Source organism: Talpa occidentalis, unplaced genomic scaffold (genome assembly GCF_014898055.3).
Source record: "Talpa occidentalis isolate TD23 unplaced genomic scaffold, MPIMG_talOcc4v2.1 talOcc4.10, whole genome shotgun sequence".
Taxonomy (NCBI): Eukaryota; Metazoa; Chordata; class Mammalia; order Eulipotyphla; family Talpidae; genus Talpa; species Talpa occidentalis.
In genome coordinates, this window is record NW_023600993.1 from 83,381,292 (window position 1) to 83,396,788 (window position 15,497).

Sequence of the window (15,497 nt, forward strand, 5' to 3'; positions counted from 1 at the left end):
CCTTGGGTTACCCTCCCAGTGGAGTAAGAAAATTGGGGGCTAAATGGGATCTTGTGGAGCCTCAGGAATTCTCATAAAAGCCCTCACTAGTACCTGGCTCATAGCAGGTGCTCAGGATCAGCATTGTTATCACTATACCACAAGCCTACCCCTGCCCCCCACGCACACCCAGACCTTCCCAGAGGGACCTGGGCTTTGCAGGGCCTGCCTTGCACTTGGACATTTCTGAAAGAGACAAGCAGATGGGTGGTGCTTGTGGCTTCTGCAGGGGCACAGCAGAGGAAGCAGCTGGCCACCTGGCTGTCAGGGCTGAACATGAGAGCCCCAGAGCAACATACTCTCAGGCAGATTGTCAGCAGAATCAGGACAGGTGGGAACCAGAGGAGTTCAGAGCCCAGGCATGAAGGGGAAATGAGGGAGGGTATCCAGGCCTGGCAGAGCAACTTCAACAACTGTGTGACCTTGGGGTTGGACAAGCTACTTAACCTCTCTGAGCAGGATTCTCCAGCTGTAATAAGGGGATGGCGATACATCATCGGAGAAAATGAGGTCCTTAAAGTGCACGGCCTAAACCTTCAGACTCGCAAATCCACCCAGAGAAGGCTGTGCTCACGTGCATCAGAAGACATGGGTGAGAATGCTCCTGGAAGTGGTGCTGGTTATAGCACCCAGCTGGAACACAAATTCTTATAAACAGTAGGATGGCTACATCAGTTGACAGGCTGCAAGATGTCCATGCAATGGAATATTATACAGCAATAAAAATGGAGAAGTACAGACATGAGCAAATCTGGATGAATCTCACAAATCCAGAGGTGTGTGAAAGAACAGATACAGTATGATTCCATGCACATAACGTTAAAAAAGATAGAACACAGCCATCTTGTTTAAGCTGACATACATGTAGGCAGTAAAACTTCATGTAAAGAGGATTATTAAGGATGTGATTACCTTACAAGTCAGGGTAGGCGGTGGTTACCCCTAAGAAGGTGGAAAGGGGGTATGATCAGGGAACGTGGCTGGGCTGGAGGGAGGGGCAGTGAGTACTGTGTGTGGTAGGTGGTGGCTACTTTTATTTGTTCGATAATTTATTCACGAAATGGTGTAAACACATTTTAGGCAGTCTTCTGTATGTGTGATTCTCTCAAAGTCAGAGAATAATAATTGGATTGGAGCTAAACAAAGGCTGTGTTTCCTTCCCCCTTTCTCTGTGCCCCACCAGCTCTTGTTCTGTGTTTGGGGGGCAGAGAGGAAGAGTGAGAAGCCGAGGGAGGTGTGGGTGTGGGCATGCCCCCAAGCCCCTCAAGCTCTGAGACACAAATGCCCTAGAAAGACACTGCCCAGAGGTTTTTTTAAACCGCTTTATTCGGGTTGGCTGGTAGTCACAGATTGGATCATATGTACAGGGTTACCCACACAGCCCTGGACGGAGCCCTCGGCCTCTCCCACACCCCCACGACATTGCTGAGGGGTGGCCAGAGGTTTGAGGCAGTTCGAGGGGGTGCTGGACCCAATAGAAATATTTACAAATCACCAGGGATTGATCCCCTGATCAGGAATTGAGGGGATTGGCATGGGGGTGGGGCTTGGCTCCCAAGAACCCCAGACCCTTGAATGGACCTGGCATGGGGCCCAAAAGGGGTTTGGGACGTTGGGAACTGGCAGAGGGGGGCTCCTGGGAGAGCCTCAAAGACCCTGGAAGGGGTCCTGCTGGTGCAAAACTCTGCCTGGGGCCGTGGGGTCAGAGGGGGAAGCCCTCCTTCCGACTTGCTGCGCGCAGGGGTACAGATTCCCTGTCCCGCCTCGAGCAGGCACGGAGGGCTGCTTCTTAGGTATAAGGAGGCTGAACGGAATGACCCGCCAGGAGGCAGCCAAGCTTCTGCTCTCCTCCCAAGACCCCTGTGAGTGACCCTGATTACGAGAGAGGGCCCTAGGGCAAGGCTCTCCTGGAGTTCTGTGGCCCAGTTCTTCATGAGGGTGGGGCCCTAGTTCAGCTCAGAGATTCAAGTCCAAATTTGGGGAGGGGTCACTGTCCACACCCCGGGGTCCAAGCAGGGGATGGTGGAAGGCGGGAAAGTAAGGCTGGGCGGCCCGGCTTGGGGCAGGATGGGGGACAAGCAAGCAAAGCGAAACACTGGACTCCACTGAAGCTGGTGACAGAAGGGGGCAGCTGCCCCAGCATGGAGCCCCGCCCCAGTGTTGGGGTGATCATCCCCTTGATGCCCTGAGCTACCTCCTCAGGCTTCTCCAAGCCGGGTCACAGCAGGGGGCTGAAAAGGAAGGGTTGGGTGGGGCTTACATGCTGAGCAAAAGGGGTGGCGGGCGGAGGGCCGATGTGGGGGCCACTGGCGGTCTCGGGGATGGCGAGGAGGCTGGCACCGGGCAGTCCTGTCCCTGGCGGTCCAGCGGCTCCTCATGCACTCTGTACAGCCATAGTGGCGGGGGCGGCAGGTGGCGGGGTAGGGCATCAGTCTAGAGGCTGCAGGCTTCCTCCTCCACTGAGCGCTTCCTCAGCTCCTTGCCTGGCTTGGGAGGCGGTGGGGCGGGTGCTGCAGGAGGGACTTCTGGCAGGTGCAGGACGGAGTTCTCTCCCGGCTGCACCCGCAGGTAGGCCTTGACCTTGTGGTGCCGGGCCTTGCCGTCGCTGAAGTCGATGACACGGCACTCATAGGTGCCTTCATCCGTGGGCTTCACCCGAGACAGGCGCAGCTTGTGGGAGATGTTGCTACCCACCACCTTGACCACCTGGGGGCGACAGAGAAACCTTGACCTGGCCCTGGGTAACAGCAGGGAAGAAAGGGGGAGCAAAGGACCGGGGATCCCACTCCTGTCGCAGAAACATTCCCACTAGGGCACACGGAGGTTTGCAAGAGAGTGAGTTAAATACCAAAAAAGTAGAAACAACGTTAACTGTCTATCAATAGAACAGATAAATAAGCAGGATAGGTCCATTCAATGGAATATTACACAGCAGTTAAAAAGAACCACTGCAGTAGAAAAGTTAGACCTCAGTGACATGCAGGGTGAAAAGATCTCATTGCAAAGCTCTTACAGTGTGATGCCATTTCTTCAAATAAGGGCATTAAATACTCTATACTGGTTTTGAAGACTTGTGTGTGTAGAAATTTGAAATAGACAGGGCACACACACAAAGGTCTCTGAGCCGTGGTTGTCTACTTGGAGCCCAAGGAAGCACTGTGGACTTGGGATAGACTGCAAAATGAATTCCTAGTTTGTCTGAAATGTTTTGTTTCTTTTTAAATAAAAAAAATAAAGGCTGATCATAAATATATGAGAATGATAACTGTTCGCTCCAGTTGGGGGGAACAAGAGAGCCTATGACATTTGTTTTTGTACTTTGCTTTTTGCTTGCTTATTTGTCTATTTATTTGGTTGGTTAATCTTATTTTAAAATTGAAATGTAACTTACATACAGTAGGGTGCACACAGCTTGTATATACAGCTTGATGAAATGTTACTCATGTATATGTTTATCTGAACATCATCACATTTATAATCCTCTAAAGCATGCCCTTTTGACCCTCTAGGTCAGGCTCATAGGGCTAACACCACTCTGATTTCTATCACCAGAGATTAGTTTCGCCTGTTCTTGAACTCCTTCTTGTGTGACTTCAGTCAGGTAACATGGAATCATGAGATTTCTCCATGTTGGTGCATGACTCAGTTTGTTCTTTTTCATTGTTGTATAGTATTCCACCACATGGATATACCACAATTTATTTATCCAGCCACCTGGTGATGGGTAGTATCCATATTACAGTTCTTGGGAGTAAGTATGTTTTTAAGATAAAAATACTGTGAACTTCTTTCAGTTAAAAAAGAAAAAGTAGTTGGATAATTATATAACAAACATTCCTGGGAAAGTTGGCTGAAGGGTACAAGGGACTCTGTGACCTACTTTTGCCACTTTCTGTGAGTCTACACTTCAAAATAATGTTATTTTAAAGGGCAGGGGAAGCTGGGCCTATGGAATGGGGTCACGGTAGGAAGAGGCTTCACTCTTTCCTTGGCCCCTTTTTACCAAGAGCTGAAAGGAGCCCTGCCCCACCTCTTGCAGCCCTGTCCCCCCAGACAGAATAGATCAGTCCCCAAGCACCTGCTGGTGACCCTCTTCCCAATAACCTTACTACCTGTTGGCATTACAGGTTTACCCAGCCCAGGCTGGAGCTGAGTGGGCTGCAGGCCTGTGGTCCCAGTCCTGAGGTCTACTAGTCTTTCCCTTCTGGGGGACTGGGGCAACAACCATCCAGCCTTTTCTTGCCAAGCCTAGTTCCTGTAGGGGGAAGCCCCAACTAGTCACGCTTGCAGTGACAAGGCCAGGATGAGGAAGAGAACAGGCCTACATGGCACTTACCCTACTGCTGGTCACTCACTCACATGACTTGCAATCATCTCACTAATCTGCTCTGGCATCCCTGGCCTCGTCTCATCTCCTGCCAAATGCCAAGCTCTTTCTGACCTCAGGACCTTTGCGCACACTGCCTAGGTGCTTTCCCCATCGCTCTTCACTGCTTGACTCCCCATTTATTCTCTAATAACCTCATGGGAGCCTTTCAACACAGCCCCTGTGTATTTCCTTCAAAGCACGATTTGAGAATCATTTGTCTGTTGACTTGATTTTGTTTCTCTGGCTGAACTGCAAACTCCATGAGGGCAGGGATGATGTATTTCACTCATCTGAGTCATCATCACAGGGCCTGACATCAGGTAAGTAATGATAACAATAAAATATATGTCGAGTGATTGGACTGGCTATAGTTCCTTCTTTCTCCAAATCAAGTGGTATCCAGAGATTATGCTTAATTTCAGGTCACAGACACACGATTATACCCACTTTAGAGATGGTGAAACTAAGCTGGAAAGGAGCAGTGACTTTCCCATGGACAATGAGTCTGTGAGTGACAGACCCACCTGCCTCAGGGGTCTCACAGTGACACACATTCCAGAGAAGAGGAATAATAAAAATAATAACAGCAGCAGCAGTGCTGGTAACAAGTGTTTATGAGGCGCTTGATCCCTGTGAGGTGAGCTGCTAGGCTTCATTCATCCTATTTAAACCTTGCGCTAAGCCAGACCTGCCTCCATATATTCTAATCCTCCAAATGGTGTGCCCCACCCACAAGGGTTGACCAGAGCTGCCAAGGCATAGAGGACTTCCCAGGTTCTAGAAGGAAAGAGGGCAGCTGGGTAGCAGGGAGTCCAGCCCCCCTCCCTTATTCAGAGCCCTCCAGGTTGATCCTCATCCCCAAAGAACAAGATAACATGGAATTCAGGAGCAGCAGAAGCACGAGGTGGGACAGACACAGGCAGAACTTCCCAGGGACAAGCGGTGGGAACTGCTTCCAGCTGCCCTTTTAGAAGGGGCTCCCCCCCCCAACCAGCGCCCCTCCCCGCTGTGGGGCTGGGCCCAGCTGGAGGCCATCAGCCCTGCTGACTCCATCACCTCTGACCAAGGGCACGGAGAAGTCCTAGGCCTGTCATGCTCTCAGGCGAGTTAGGAGATGCCGTTGCAAATGCGCAGCGGGGAGCGAATTACCTCAACATCTGTTTCCCTCACGGATATTAATTATCCTTCATTTGTCAACCCTACAAGGCGCTAATGGAGTAATAATGCGAAGCGCTGGGAGCAGGCGCTCCTAGGGTGGGAGCGCCAAGTTCTACCCCACCCTCTGCCCACCACCTCTCCCCCAGAGGGAGCAAAGGCCTGGGCTGGCTCTCCCTGGGAGCAGTCAGGACCAGAGGGGAGGGGGAGCTGGGAGCACTGCAGGGAGCTCTGAAAGGCTGGATTCTGGCCCTGCAGTCACCAGCACCCTGGTGTCAGATTTCTTGGGCTAGGCCCATCTGTTCACTGGCAGACATTTAGTGAGCAGCTACTCTGAGCAGAGCGCTGGGGATCCACTCCGAGCTGTGAAGCAGCCAGGTCCCAGCGCTGGCCAGAGGCTCACGGTAGTTGCAGAGCCCAGACCTCAATCTCAGTAGCAAGAACACAGATCTGACTGCTCCCCCACCCCACCCCTACCCCCCACCCCCTCCACCCCCACCTGCCTCAGGGGTCTCACAGTGACACACATTCCAGAGAAGAGGAATAATAAAAATAATAACAGCAGCAGCAGTGCTGGTAACAAGTGTTTATGAGGCGCTTGATCCCTGTGAGGTGAGGTGCTAGGCTTCATTCATCCTATTTAAACCTCGTGCTAAGCCCATGCTGTGCACCCCACCAGGATGGATGACTGCACTGTGGGTCAGGCCGAAGGCTCAGAGAGGTGATGTGACTTGCCCAAGGTCACTGAGCTGGTGACAGAGACCCAGCCCGGGGGGGGGCCCCATGATCAGGAAACTACAGGTCTGTCTTTCACCCCTCTCACTTCATTCCCTAGGCGCCCCCGTCCTTCATTTCTGGGGGGAACCTCATCCCTTCTCAGAGGCATAGCCCATGGACGGGACCCCACATACTGCTGCAGCTTGTTGGGATTGGTAGGAGCCATCTGCTGGCTTCCATCACTCACAACTTGGCCAGTGAACCCCGAAGTACAGCCTTGCAGCGTGCCAGAGAGGCCAGGAGAAGAGCCCCCCGCATGGCCGCATGGCTGTAAATCATAATCATCTCGGCCCAGGCATCGACAGGCCTTTGCGGTGCAATTAAGCACCTAATTATGCTGAAAGAGACGAGGTGAGTCCATGCCATGATCCAGCTCAGCCTCCTACTCGCCCCAGGCCCGGCCTTCCCAGTGAAGCAGGGGCACCTGGGTCCTCAGGTGGGCCAGCTGGGTCTTTCCCCAGCCACGCCAGGAGTGGCTCCATAGCCTGAACACCTGATAAATCCAAGGAGGGACTTCCGGTGATGAAAGCAGGTGAGGCCCCTGGGAAAGGAGGGGTCTGTGTGCAGAATTCCACCTTATCTTAAAATTAAGTTGGAGACCATCTCTACTTGCAAAACTAGTTAACAGAAAATTAAAATTCTAGGAGCAGCAGAAGCTGCTGCTTCCAGGGTCCATCGAAAGGAAAACTTCCAGAACTTGAAAATGGCTAATAAGCATAAGAATTTGCCTAAGCCCAGGAGTGAGAGCCTAATAGGAGAATCCTCAAAACACATAAGCTGCCAGGCAGGTGGGGGACGCTGGGTCCTGGCTCTACCGTGTCTGCTCTATCCAAGGCTGCACTCAGCAGGCCAATTCTGAGCCTTCCCGGGGTCACCAGGTGGTCCTAACAGGCCACAGAACTCTGCCCCCACCTCCCCCTGGAAGCTGATGAACTTCCTTTCCCAGAATTCAAGACTCCACAGGTGCTGGGGTGGCCCAGGCAGTAGATTCTGCTGTTGGTGCCCACATTTTTTTCAAAAATCAAATTAGGTCCCAAGAGTTCAAAGTTGGGAGGTGCTCCATTGAAATCGGGATCTTTAGAGGACACGGGGCACTGGGCTGGAATTCCTGCCTGGTTCCGCTCGCGGATGTAATGTGGGGCTCGGTTCTCCAGGTTCTACCGCCCTCCCCGCCATGGGCCTCCTCATGCCCCCCATTCACACAAAACGTGCAGGCAGGGGATGCTCGGCCCGCAAGTGTGTCTGTATCACAGTCTGGTCTCAGTTTACTCCGACACTCCTGGGCACAGGTGACAACCCTGGGTAAATATTTCTGGGGCACTACTGGGTGTGGGCATAGTCCTAGGCTCTAAAAATGACACCAAGCAGGCAAGTCCTGGCCCACTGTCTCCCAGACAGACGTGAAACAAATAGTTGACCCTTGAACAACTTGGAGACGGTGGAGGTCAGGGGCGCTGACCCCCATGCAGTCCAAAATCAGCATGTAACTTATAGTTGATCCACCCAAACTTTGGGTTCCACATCCTCAGATTCAACCAACCAACATTTAAAATGGGTTGAATGGTGAATGTGGAAGCTGCCGATAGAAAAATACCCACATAAGTGGACCATAGCCTTCAAGTCCATGCTGTTCCAGGGTCAACTGTTCTCACCCAGATGGATAATTAGAGAAGGAAGCAAAAGCAGCCAGCAGGGAAAAGGGGTGCTAGCTAAGTCACAGGGTCCACAGAAGCTTCTGGAGCTGGGTTCTGAAGGAGCGAGAGGAACAGTGTTCTAGACAGAGGAGCTGGCCTGTGCAAAGGCCTGCAGGTGGGAGGGGACGGGTAGGTGGGAAGGCAGGCAAGGTTGGGAGGGGAAGAGAAGCTGGGTCAGGCAAGATGAGAGCCCAGAGGGTGAGCAGAGAGAGTGGCAGCGAATGCTGAAGGCCACGGAGCCAAGTTTGAGCCTTCTTAGACCTCCCCAGGCCATCAGGTAAGGGCCTACCCCTGCCGGAAGTGTGGGCTGAAGTCCAATCTGGGTATAGCAGAAGGGGCGTGCGTGTGACGCCGTCTGCACCGGGAGTTGAGTCTATACCTGTCTGTGGGTTTCCTAACCAGACCCCCAAGCCCCAGCTGGTGCCAGAATTGCAGAGGTTGGGGGTGAGGAGCAATTGTGCAATCACGCTGAGCACATTTATTTTATTTAACTAATTAGCATCCTCACATTCCCCTCACGTGGGGCCCAGCAGCCTCCAATTCTAATCCGCTAAGTCAATTAGATGATTCTCTCCTTTGCCTTAAACCCCAAATAAAATCATAGGAGAGAGAGTTGCCATGAACAGGGTGTATTAATACACACAGATCTCTCTATCCGTCCTGGTTTAACGGCTGGGTGTTTGGGCAAGAGAGGGAGCGACCTGCAGCCATGTAAGCTAGAAATGGCTGGAATTTCCAGACCCCAACTCAGAAAGGCCCTGAGACAGATGTTTTGAAGTCCCCTGTTCTCTTATTTGCCCACCTCTTGCTTGAGTGGCCAAGAAGCCTCCTCCCTGTTCCCCAATACCGAGCAGTGCACTCCCATGCCTTTCGGTGCCCACTTTTACAGAGGCTCTTCTGTGCCTCTGTGTCTAATTGGATTTGGGGTCTCAAGCTACCCCAGAAGTCTTAGAAAAAGAGTGGAAGAAGCAGCAGAAAAGGGTGACTTTGAAGGCCCTCCTCTACCCCCCCCCCCACATACACATTCATACTTTTGTGGGCACCTTCGTTTTTTCAGTGTGTCGCTGGCGGAGTTCCAGCCTCTTGCCAGGCTGACCTCACGCCCCAGGCACAAACGCAGCTCGGCCCCATGGTCACCCTGTGCCCAGGAGGGGAGCACACTCTCTTCAGCGTGCTCTTCCTCCGCCTCCTTCTCAATCCCGGCTGCCTCTTTTAGGCCCAACTTCGGATGCCACCTCCCGCAGAAACCATCACCCCTGAGCCCTTGTCTCCCGCCCACTCGCCCCAATCCCCCACCTAACAAAGCCCAGCGATAGAGCTTGTGGTCTCAGCCAACCCCAAGCTCCAGCGAGTATTTAACCCTTCTAGCCTCAGTGGCCCCACCTGTGACATGGGCACATGCTCGCCCCTTCCCCACAGAGTTGAAGCGATGAGACATTAAGTCAGCACTTAGGAAGGCTTAGTCAGCCTGAAATCCTTCAGCTGTAGTTCCCCCATCAGCCTGGCCCCCGGGTGGCCGTGAGATCCTGCCGCAGTCTGTCATGACGGGCAGGGAAAAAGCCAGCTGAGTCTCATTAGACCCTGTTGGTTCCCCAGATAAAAAATGCCGCCATGGCAGGCACGCAGCACCGGGGACGCACGCAGCCTTGGCCCCGACAGGAGAATGCATCTTCTCTCCTGTCACTTTTCGTGCCTGTCATTCAATGAACTTGAAAAATCCCTGGCTTTTAAAAAACAGAACAGGGCCATTTCCCGCCCCTCACCCCCGTTTTTTCTTCTCCTCCATCTTCTTGCCCAAGCTCCCTGCTGAATTGGACCAATTTTTTTTTTTTTTTAAATTACAGCTGTGTCCTCCATTAGAGCCCTTGCAAGAAGTCATTATCAAAACTCACACTTATTTTGGTCGCGTCCTTTCCTGCGTCTTCCTGCTGAGATGCTTTTAGCTGTTGGGAGTGGGATGGGCAGAGAGAGAGCAGAGACAAGGCGTTAGCACATGGGGTGGGGACACCGACAACTGCTGAGAGTCTAGCTCTGGGAGCCACAGGGTCTGGAGTTGGGGGTCCCTCTGCTCTGTGTCCACTTAGGGGCCAGGGGGCGGCCGAGCAAAGGAAGAGAGGAGGTGTCTGGAAGCCTGACGGTGCATGGGCCATGCATGCAGACAGGCGGGCGTCCTGGCAGGTATGGATGTGAACCTGTGGAAATGTGAGTGTGTAGGGTAAGGAAAAATGTCAGGCTTTTCTGCCCTCCCGCCATCAGGATAGAGGATGGATCCTTGCAGTCCTGAATGCATGCCTGATGGCGGGCACCTGGAGTAGGGTGTGGGCATAGGTAGATGGGATTCACCTGGGCTGAGACTGGGCTTTTAAGGGCGGTGTCACGGGGACACCAGAAGAAGCCAAAAGAGAAGCCGAGAGAGAAGCAAAAGAAGCAGAAGCTGAGAGAAGGCTGGAGAGCCCAGATAGAATGAAGACTTGCTGGGGGCTGGGAGGCCTGCCAGCCTCCTGGCCCCCAGCACCCTTGCCTGCTGTGTACCTGGTAATCCCAATAAAAGACCTGCAAAAAACCACTGAGGACTCTGACTCCTCCTTTACCTGGTCTGCATGGGATCAGAAAACCTGCATTGTGTCCATTCCTGCCTCACAGAGTGCATGCAGTGTGTCTACACACGTGTGTCTCTACTGTGAATGTGTTTGTATTTGGCGTGTCAAACAAGCGCGTGTGTGTTTGTAGCAGATGCTGTTGGAGCCCTGCCCACATGTCCTACCCACACACGTACATATTCTAGAAGCTGGCCCCGAGGCTCCCAGCATCGAGTACCTGCAACTAAGGGCTTTCTCAGACCCCTGGGGTCATCTAAGGCCTGGGAGGCAGGCTGGATGTGCTGGGGACTTGACACCCCAGGAGCAAGAGTTTAACACATCTGAATATGTGAGCAGGTGCTTCATGAACAAGAGGGAATGTGCGTGTGCATATGTGCAGGGGGAGCACCCCCGTGCATGTTTGAGTTTTATCTGTATACACACAAAGTGTCTTAGCTTGCGTGCCCCCAGAAGCAGACCATGAGACAAAGGTGCGAGTGCAAGAAGGGATGTGGCAGAAGAGTGGGTGAGTTAGGGAAAAGGGAAGGAAGTCAGTAATGGGTCTGTTACCAAGCCGGTTTCTGCTGTGGCCACCGGAAATCACTCCTGCAGGACACCCCAGAAGAGGGCACAGGAAGCCCTCCAGTTAGGAGCCGGGGATCAGGGTATTTATACTCCAATTCTCCATCGGGGTGGGCAGGCTCCGTGTCTGGAGAAAACCCTCCGCAGAGTCACAGGGGTTGGCAGTGGGCAGTGAGGCTGCTGGCCAGGGGGCAATACATGTGGACAGGGCAGCAACTGCTCATCGGTGTGCACTGATGAGTGTTTACGTGAGTGGAGGTGAATGTGTGTGCACTGACTGGGCTGCAGGAGCATGCGGCACATGTGTGCCTGCACACTGGAGCCTGCACCCAGCCACAACGCTGCTCAGTGTTTGCAGGTTCCTTTACAAAACACTGCCCGCCCAGCTTGGAGAGGTGGTGGCGGGCGAGTCAGGAGCCTGTCTGGCATGTGTAACCCGGGGCCAGCTGCTGTCCCCCGGCCTCTGTTCCGCCACCTGTCCACCAAAGAGTGGGACTCTGTGCTCCTTGGAGTCCCTTCTGATGGGGTAATACCCTAAGTGCTCAGCTGTCCTCTGCTTCCTGCTCACCACCATGTCCCCTCACAACATAAGCCTCCATTTCAGGAAGAAGGAAGGAGACAGCTGAGTGCTGCAGGGGCAGAGCTGGGACCTGCAGACACCCCTCCCCAGGATTCTCCCAGCCAAGTTGGGCCCCTCCCCTGGGGCCATACCTGGTTCGAGGCCCACGCCTGCTTGTCGGTCCAGTCCCTGCGGCTCCGCAGGTACCACCACTGGATCTCCAGCGAGTAGGAGGGGGAGCCGCTGCCACGGAAGGAGCAGGCCATCTCCACGTCCTCACCCGTCCGCGCCGTCATGTCGTGGGGCGTCTCCGTGAACAGGGCTGTGCAGAGAAACGGGGGAGCAGTGGCGGTGGTTCAGGAAACAGCAGGGCCACTGGGCACAGATGGGCGGGGGAGAGGTGGAGAAAGTGAGAGCAGCCAGGCCCGTGGGCAGGAATGGCCTGGCTTTGGGGGTTGCAGACACCTGGAGAAGTGCGGTGGGGCCAGGCGGAGGGGTGTGCAGCTGTGGCTGGCAATACATGGGGATGAAGAAGCAGGTGCAGGGCCCTGAGTGTTCCCCCAAGACTGGGCCCGAGTTTGCCTTCTGGATTCTTCCCACCCCCAGAACACAGCAGGCAGTGCTGGAAACCCAATCAGACCGGGCCGCCCCCTGCTCAGAACCGTCCCCCAGCTCCCCACTATAAATAGGACCAAATCCATGGGTGGGGGCCTCAGGCCCTGTCCACCTCCCCTGGCCTCCTCTGTCCTGTGAACACCTCTCCTGCCCCGCCTCACTGTGCCCTGCTGTTTCCATTGCCTTGAATGCTCTTCCCTTGACCCTGACTTGCTGGACAAGCCTCTCACACTTCAAGCTTAGCCCAGTCAGAGAGGCATCCTGACCGCCCACAGCACTACCCCCTTTGCCTGGCCACTACCACGAACCTGTAACTACTGCAGGACTGTCCTGAGATTAGGGACTGGGAGCTACACAGCTCCCCGCAGCTGACCCATGTGCGTCTAACTGCTAGAACATTCTCCTTCCCCGGGTTCCCAGACCTGCCTCCCACCAAAGCCCAAGAGAGTTGGTTTCCCTGGCCCTGCAGGAGCCCCACCCACTCACCAAGTAGATGAGAAAACAAATCCCTGCTTAATATGGCTCAAGGCCCCTCCCCACCATATGTTCTGTCTCTCTCCCTCCAAACAAATACCCTGAGATGTAATTAGAATTCTTTCCTCTTCTCAGGAGCAATTATTTCACCCTGGAAAGAGATCTCGCAACATGCAGGTCGCCCAGGGAATGTGCCCATCAGTCCCCCCAACCTTGTTCCCCACTTTACTGCTGCAGCCCACCCCAGGCACCCCACACCCAGCAGGAGACACTCTACCTTCCAGGCTGCCTATGCCCTCCAATCCCCATTCAACTCTGGATAGGAAAAGAGGGGGTCTGGGCTGGGACACCCTGCTCTGTGCTCCCCTGCCTCCTCCCTCCCAGGATACTGAGGGTTTGGGGAATGCGGTGAACAAATGCTGCCATCTGGAAGCTTCTGGTCTTTCTGCTGCACACACAGGGTTCCACTGGGGGTTTTCCAGCAACCACTTTCTGGACTGAGAGAAAGTCTGCAATATCCCTGATCCCCAAAGTCAAAGGTTAATGAGATGCTTCCTGGAGGCCTGGGAGGGATTGGCTGCTGCTATGTAAACAAAGCCTGTTTAAGAGAAACGAATGTTGTCAGAATTATTGGACACACACAAGGCATGTGTGAGGTGCCTTCTTGCGGGGATCTGGAAGTGGGGACTGCTTATTCCTCTGGGAGGAAACTAAACCAGCTCCTGGAGGGGAGGGACTCCCCACTCTGCCTTCTGAATGCTCAGGCCAAAAACTTCAGAGCCATCCTTGACCCCTCATTCTAGCTCTTATACCCCACGTTCAGCCTGCAGGGCACCTGTGGGTTCTGCTTCCAGAACACTCTTCCACCCGCCTTTGTCCTGCCTCTCCCTTCCGCTGTAACGGACTGAAAACCCTGACTCTGGCCCAACAGCTCTTTTATTGACGCAGAATCAGATTTCAGAGAGGGCAGTGTCTGGTCTGGGGTTGCACAGCAACCAAGGGTCAGCAAGGTCAGGTCCCGGGTCCTGAATCCTTAGTCAGTACCTCTCACCCCCAAACAGCCTGGGAGGAGACCCTACTATCAGCCACCTCTCCACCGGAACCCCAGTAGTGGTCATCTAGAGGACGCTGTGCCACAGAAGAACTTGAGCCTCATGGGTAAGGCACATATAGAATTTCCAATTTTCTAGTAGCTACGTTAAAAAAGGGGAAACAAAAAAAATTTAACAGGAGAAATTAATTTTAATGTTTTTTTATTTAACCCAAGATATCAAGAAACAGTATTTCAACATGTAGTAAAAATTATTAATGAGGGCTTTTAGCTTGTCTCATGCTAGTCCTGAAGTCCAGCATGTCTTTTACACACGACATCTCTTCAGATGGGTCACGTTCCCCGACACAGTGGCCCTGCGTGAGGGTGTTCCTGCAGGAGATCAATCTGTGCTGCCTCTGCTCCCCTTCACCCCACCGCTCAGAGGAGGCAGCCAAGGCCCAGCATAGGGCAATAATCCTTCCAAGGTCACACAGCAGAGCCTGGATTTGAACCCAGGCCTGTGTGACTGCTGAGGCCAATGTTCTTACCTGAGAATTCAAACTTTTGGCTGCAGAGCTCATCCTTAAAAAGGAACAGCCTATCTTTTTTGATTGCTGAGTAATATTCCATTGTGTATATGCAGCAACATGGATGGAGCTAGAAGGGATCATGCTCAGTGAAATAAGCCAGAAAGGAAAAGAAAAATACCAGATGGTCTCACTCATAGCAGGAATTTAGAAAACCTAAATAAGGGATCAAGAAAAAAACTAATTATAATAAAGTAAAAATCAAAATCAACAAGCAACTATAAACCAGAGACACATGGCACGGCGCGAGGTTGGGGGGGGAAGGGGGGCGGGGAGGAGGGAGTAGGATCAAAACAAGGAGGTGGGAATTGTATGGGGACTATAACCAAGATGGAAATGCATACATTGTGCAAAAATGAAAAATGATGTAAAAAATATATAAAATTTAAAAAAGGAAGAAAAAAAAAGAGAAACAGCCTAGGGCCTCCCTGGTGGCACAAGGGGTTAAGTCTCAGCACTCTGAAGCTATCGCCAGCCACTGAAGCATGAGTTCAATCCCTAGCCAGGGACTAACCCACATGGCGCAGCAGACCTCTCCTGTCTCGCCCGCTGCTCCCCTCAGCAGTGTATTTCTGTCAGTCTGCCTCTTCTGCTCCCCACTCTGTCTCTGGTGAATCCTCTCACCCACAGCACCCATGGCCTATACCCTAACTCTTGTATGCGTAAATAAATAAATCTTAAAAAAAAAAAAAAAAAAACAGCCAAAAATGACCAGCCTTACAGCATCCTGTGGGGCAGATTGGGGTGCCCATTTTATTCTGAGCGCAAAGCATGGAGAGGCACAAGGAAGCATTTCACCCAGCCTGTGGAAATCAGGGGAGGCTTCCCAGAGGAGGTGACAGGCCCCTGTCCCCCGGCCTTGGTGAGACAGTTGATCCTGAGCCAGCAGGAGGTAGGGGCTTCGACTGGGAAGATGGAGAGGACCCTGCTCTATGAACACATGGTGAGTTGCTGAGGATATTGCCACCAGCCCTCCCTCCCATGGTGGGCTTTGGTCATGGGGTTTCTCTGACCCCCTCAGATTCTGTCAAGAG

General features: G+C 53.0%; 1 protein-coding gene across 1 annotated transcript in view; it reads right to left on the reverse strand.

Moving 5' to 3' along the window:
- Positions 1 to 1,351: 1,351 nt before the first annotated feature.
- The window catches only part of VSTM2L (V-set and transmembrane domain containing 2 like), a 31,346-nt gene continuing 17,200 nt past the window's right edge, over positions 1,352 to 15,497 (reverse strand). Inside the window, exons 2-4 of the mRNA XM_037495310.1 lie at positions 11,907 to 12,076; positions 9,927 to 9,977; positions 1,352 to 2,745 (exon numbers count right to left, since the gene is read on the reverse strand). Coding sequence (XP_037351207.1) covers positions 2,473 to 2,745; positions 9,927 to 9,977; positions 11,907 to 12,076 — 494 coding nt within the window. The 3' untranslated portion in view covers positions 1,352 to 2,472. The remainder of the gene's footprint in view (positions 2,746 to 9,926; positions 9,978 to 11,906; positions 12,077 to 15,497) is intronic.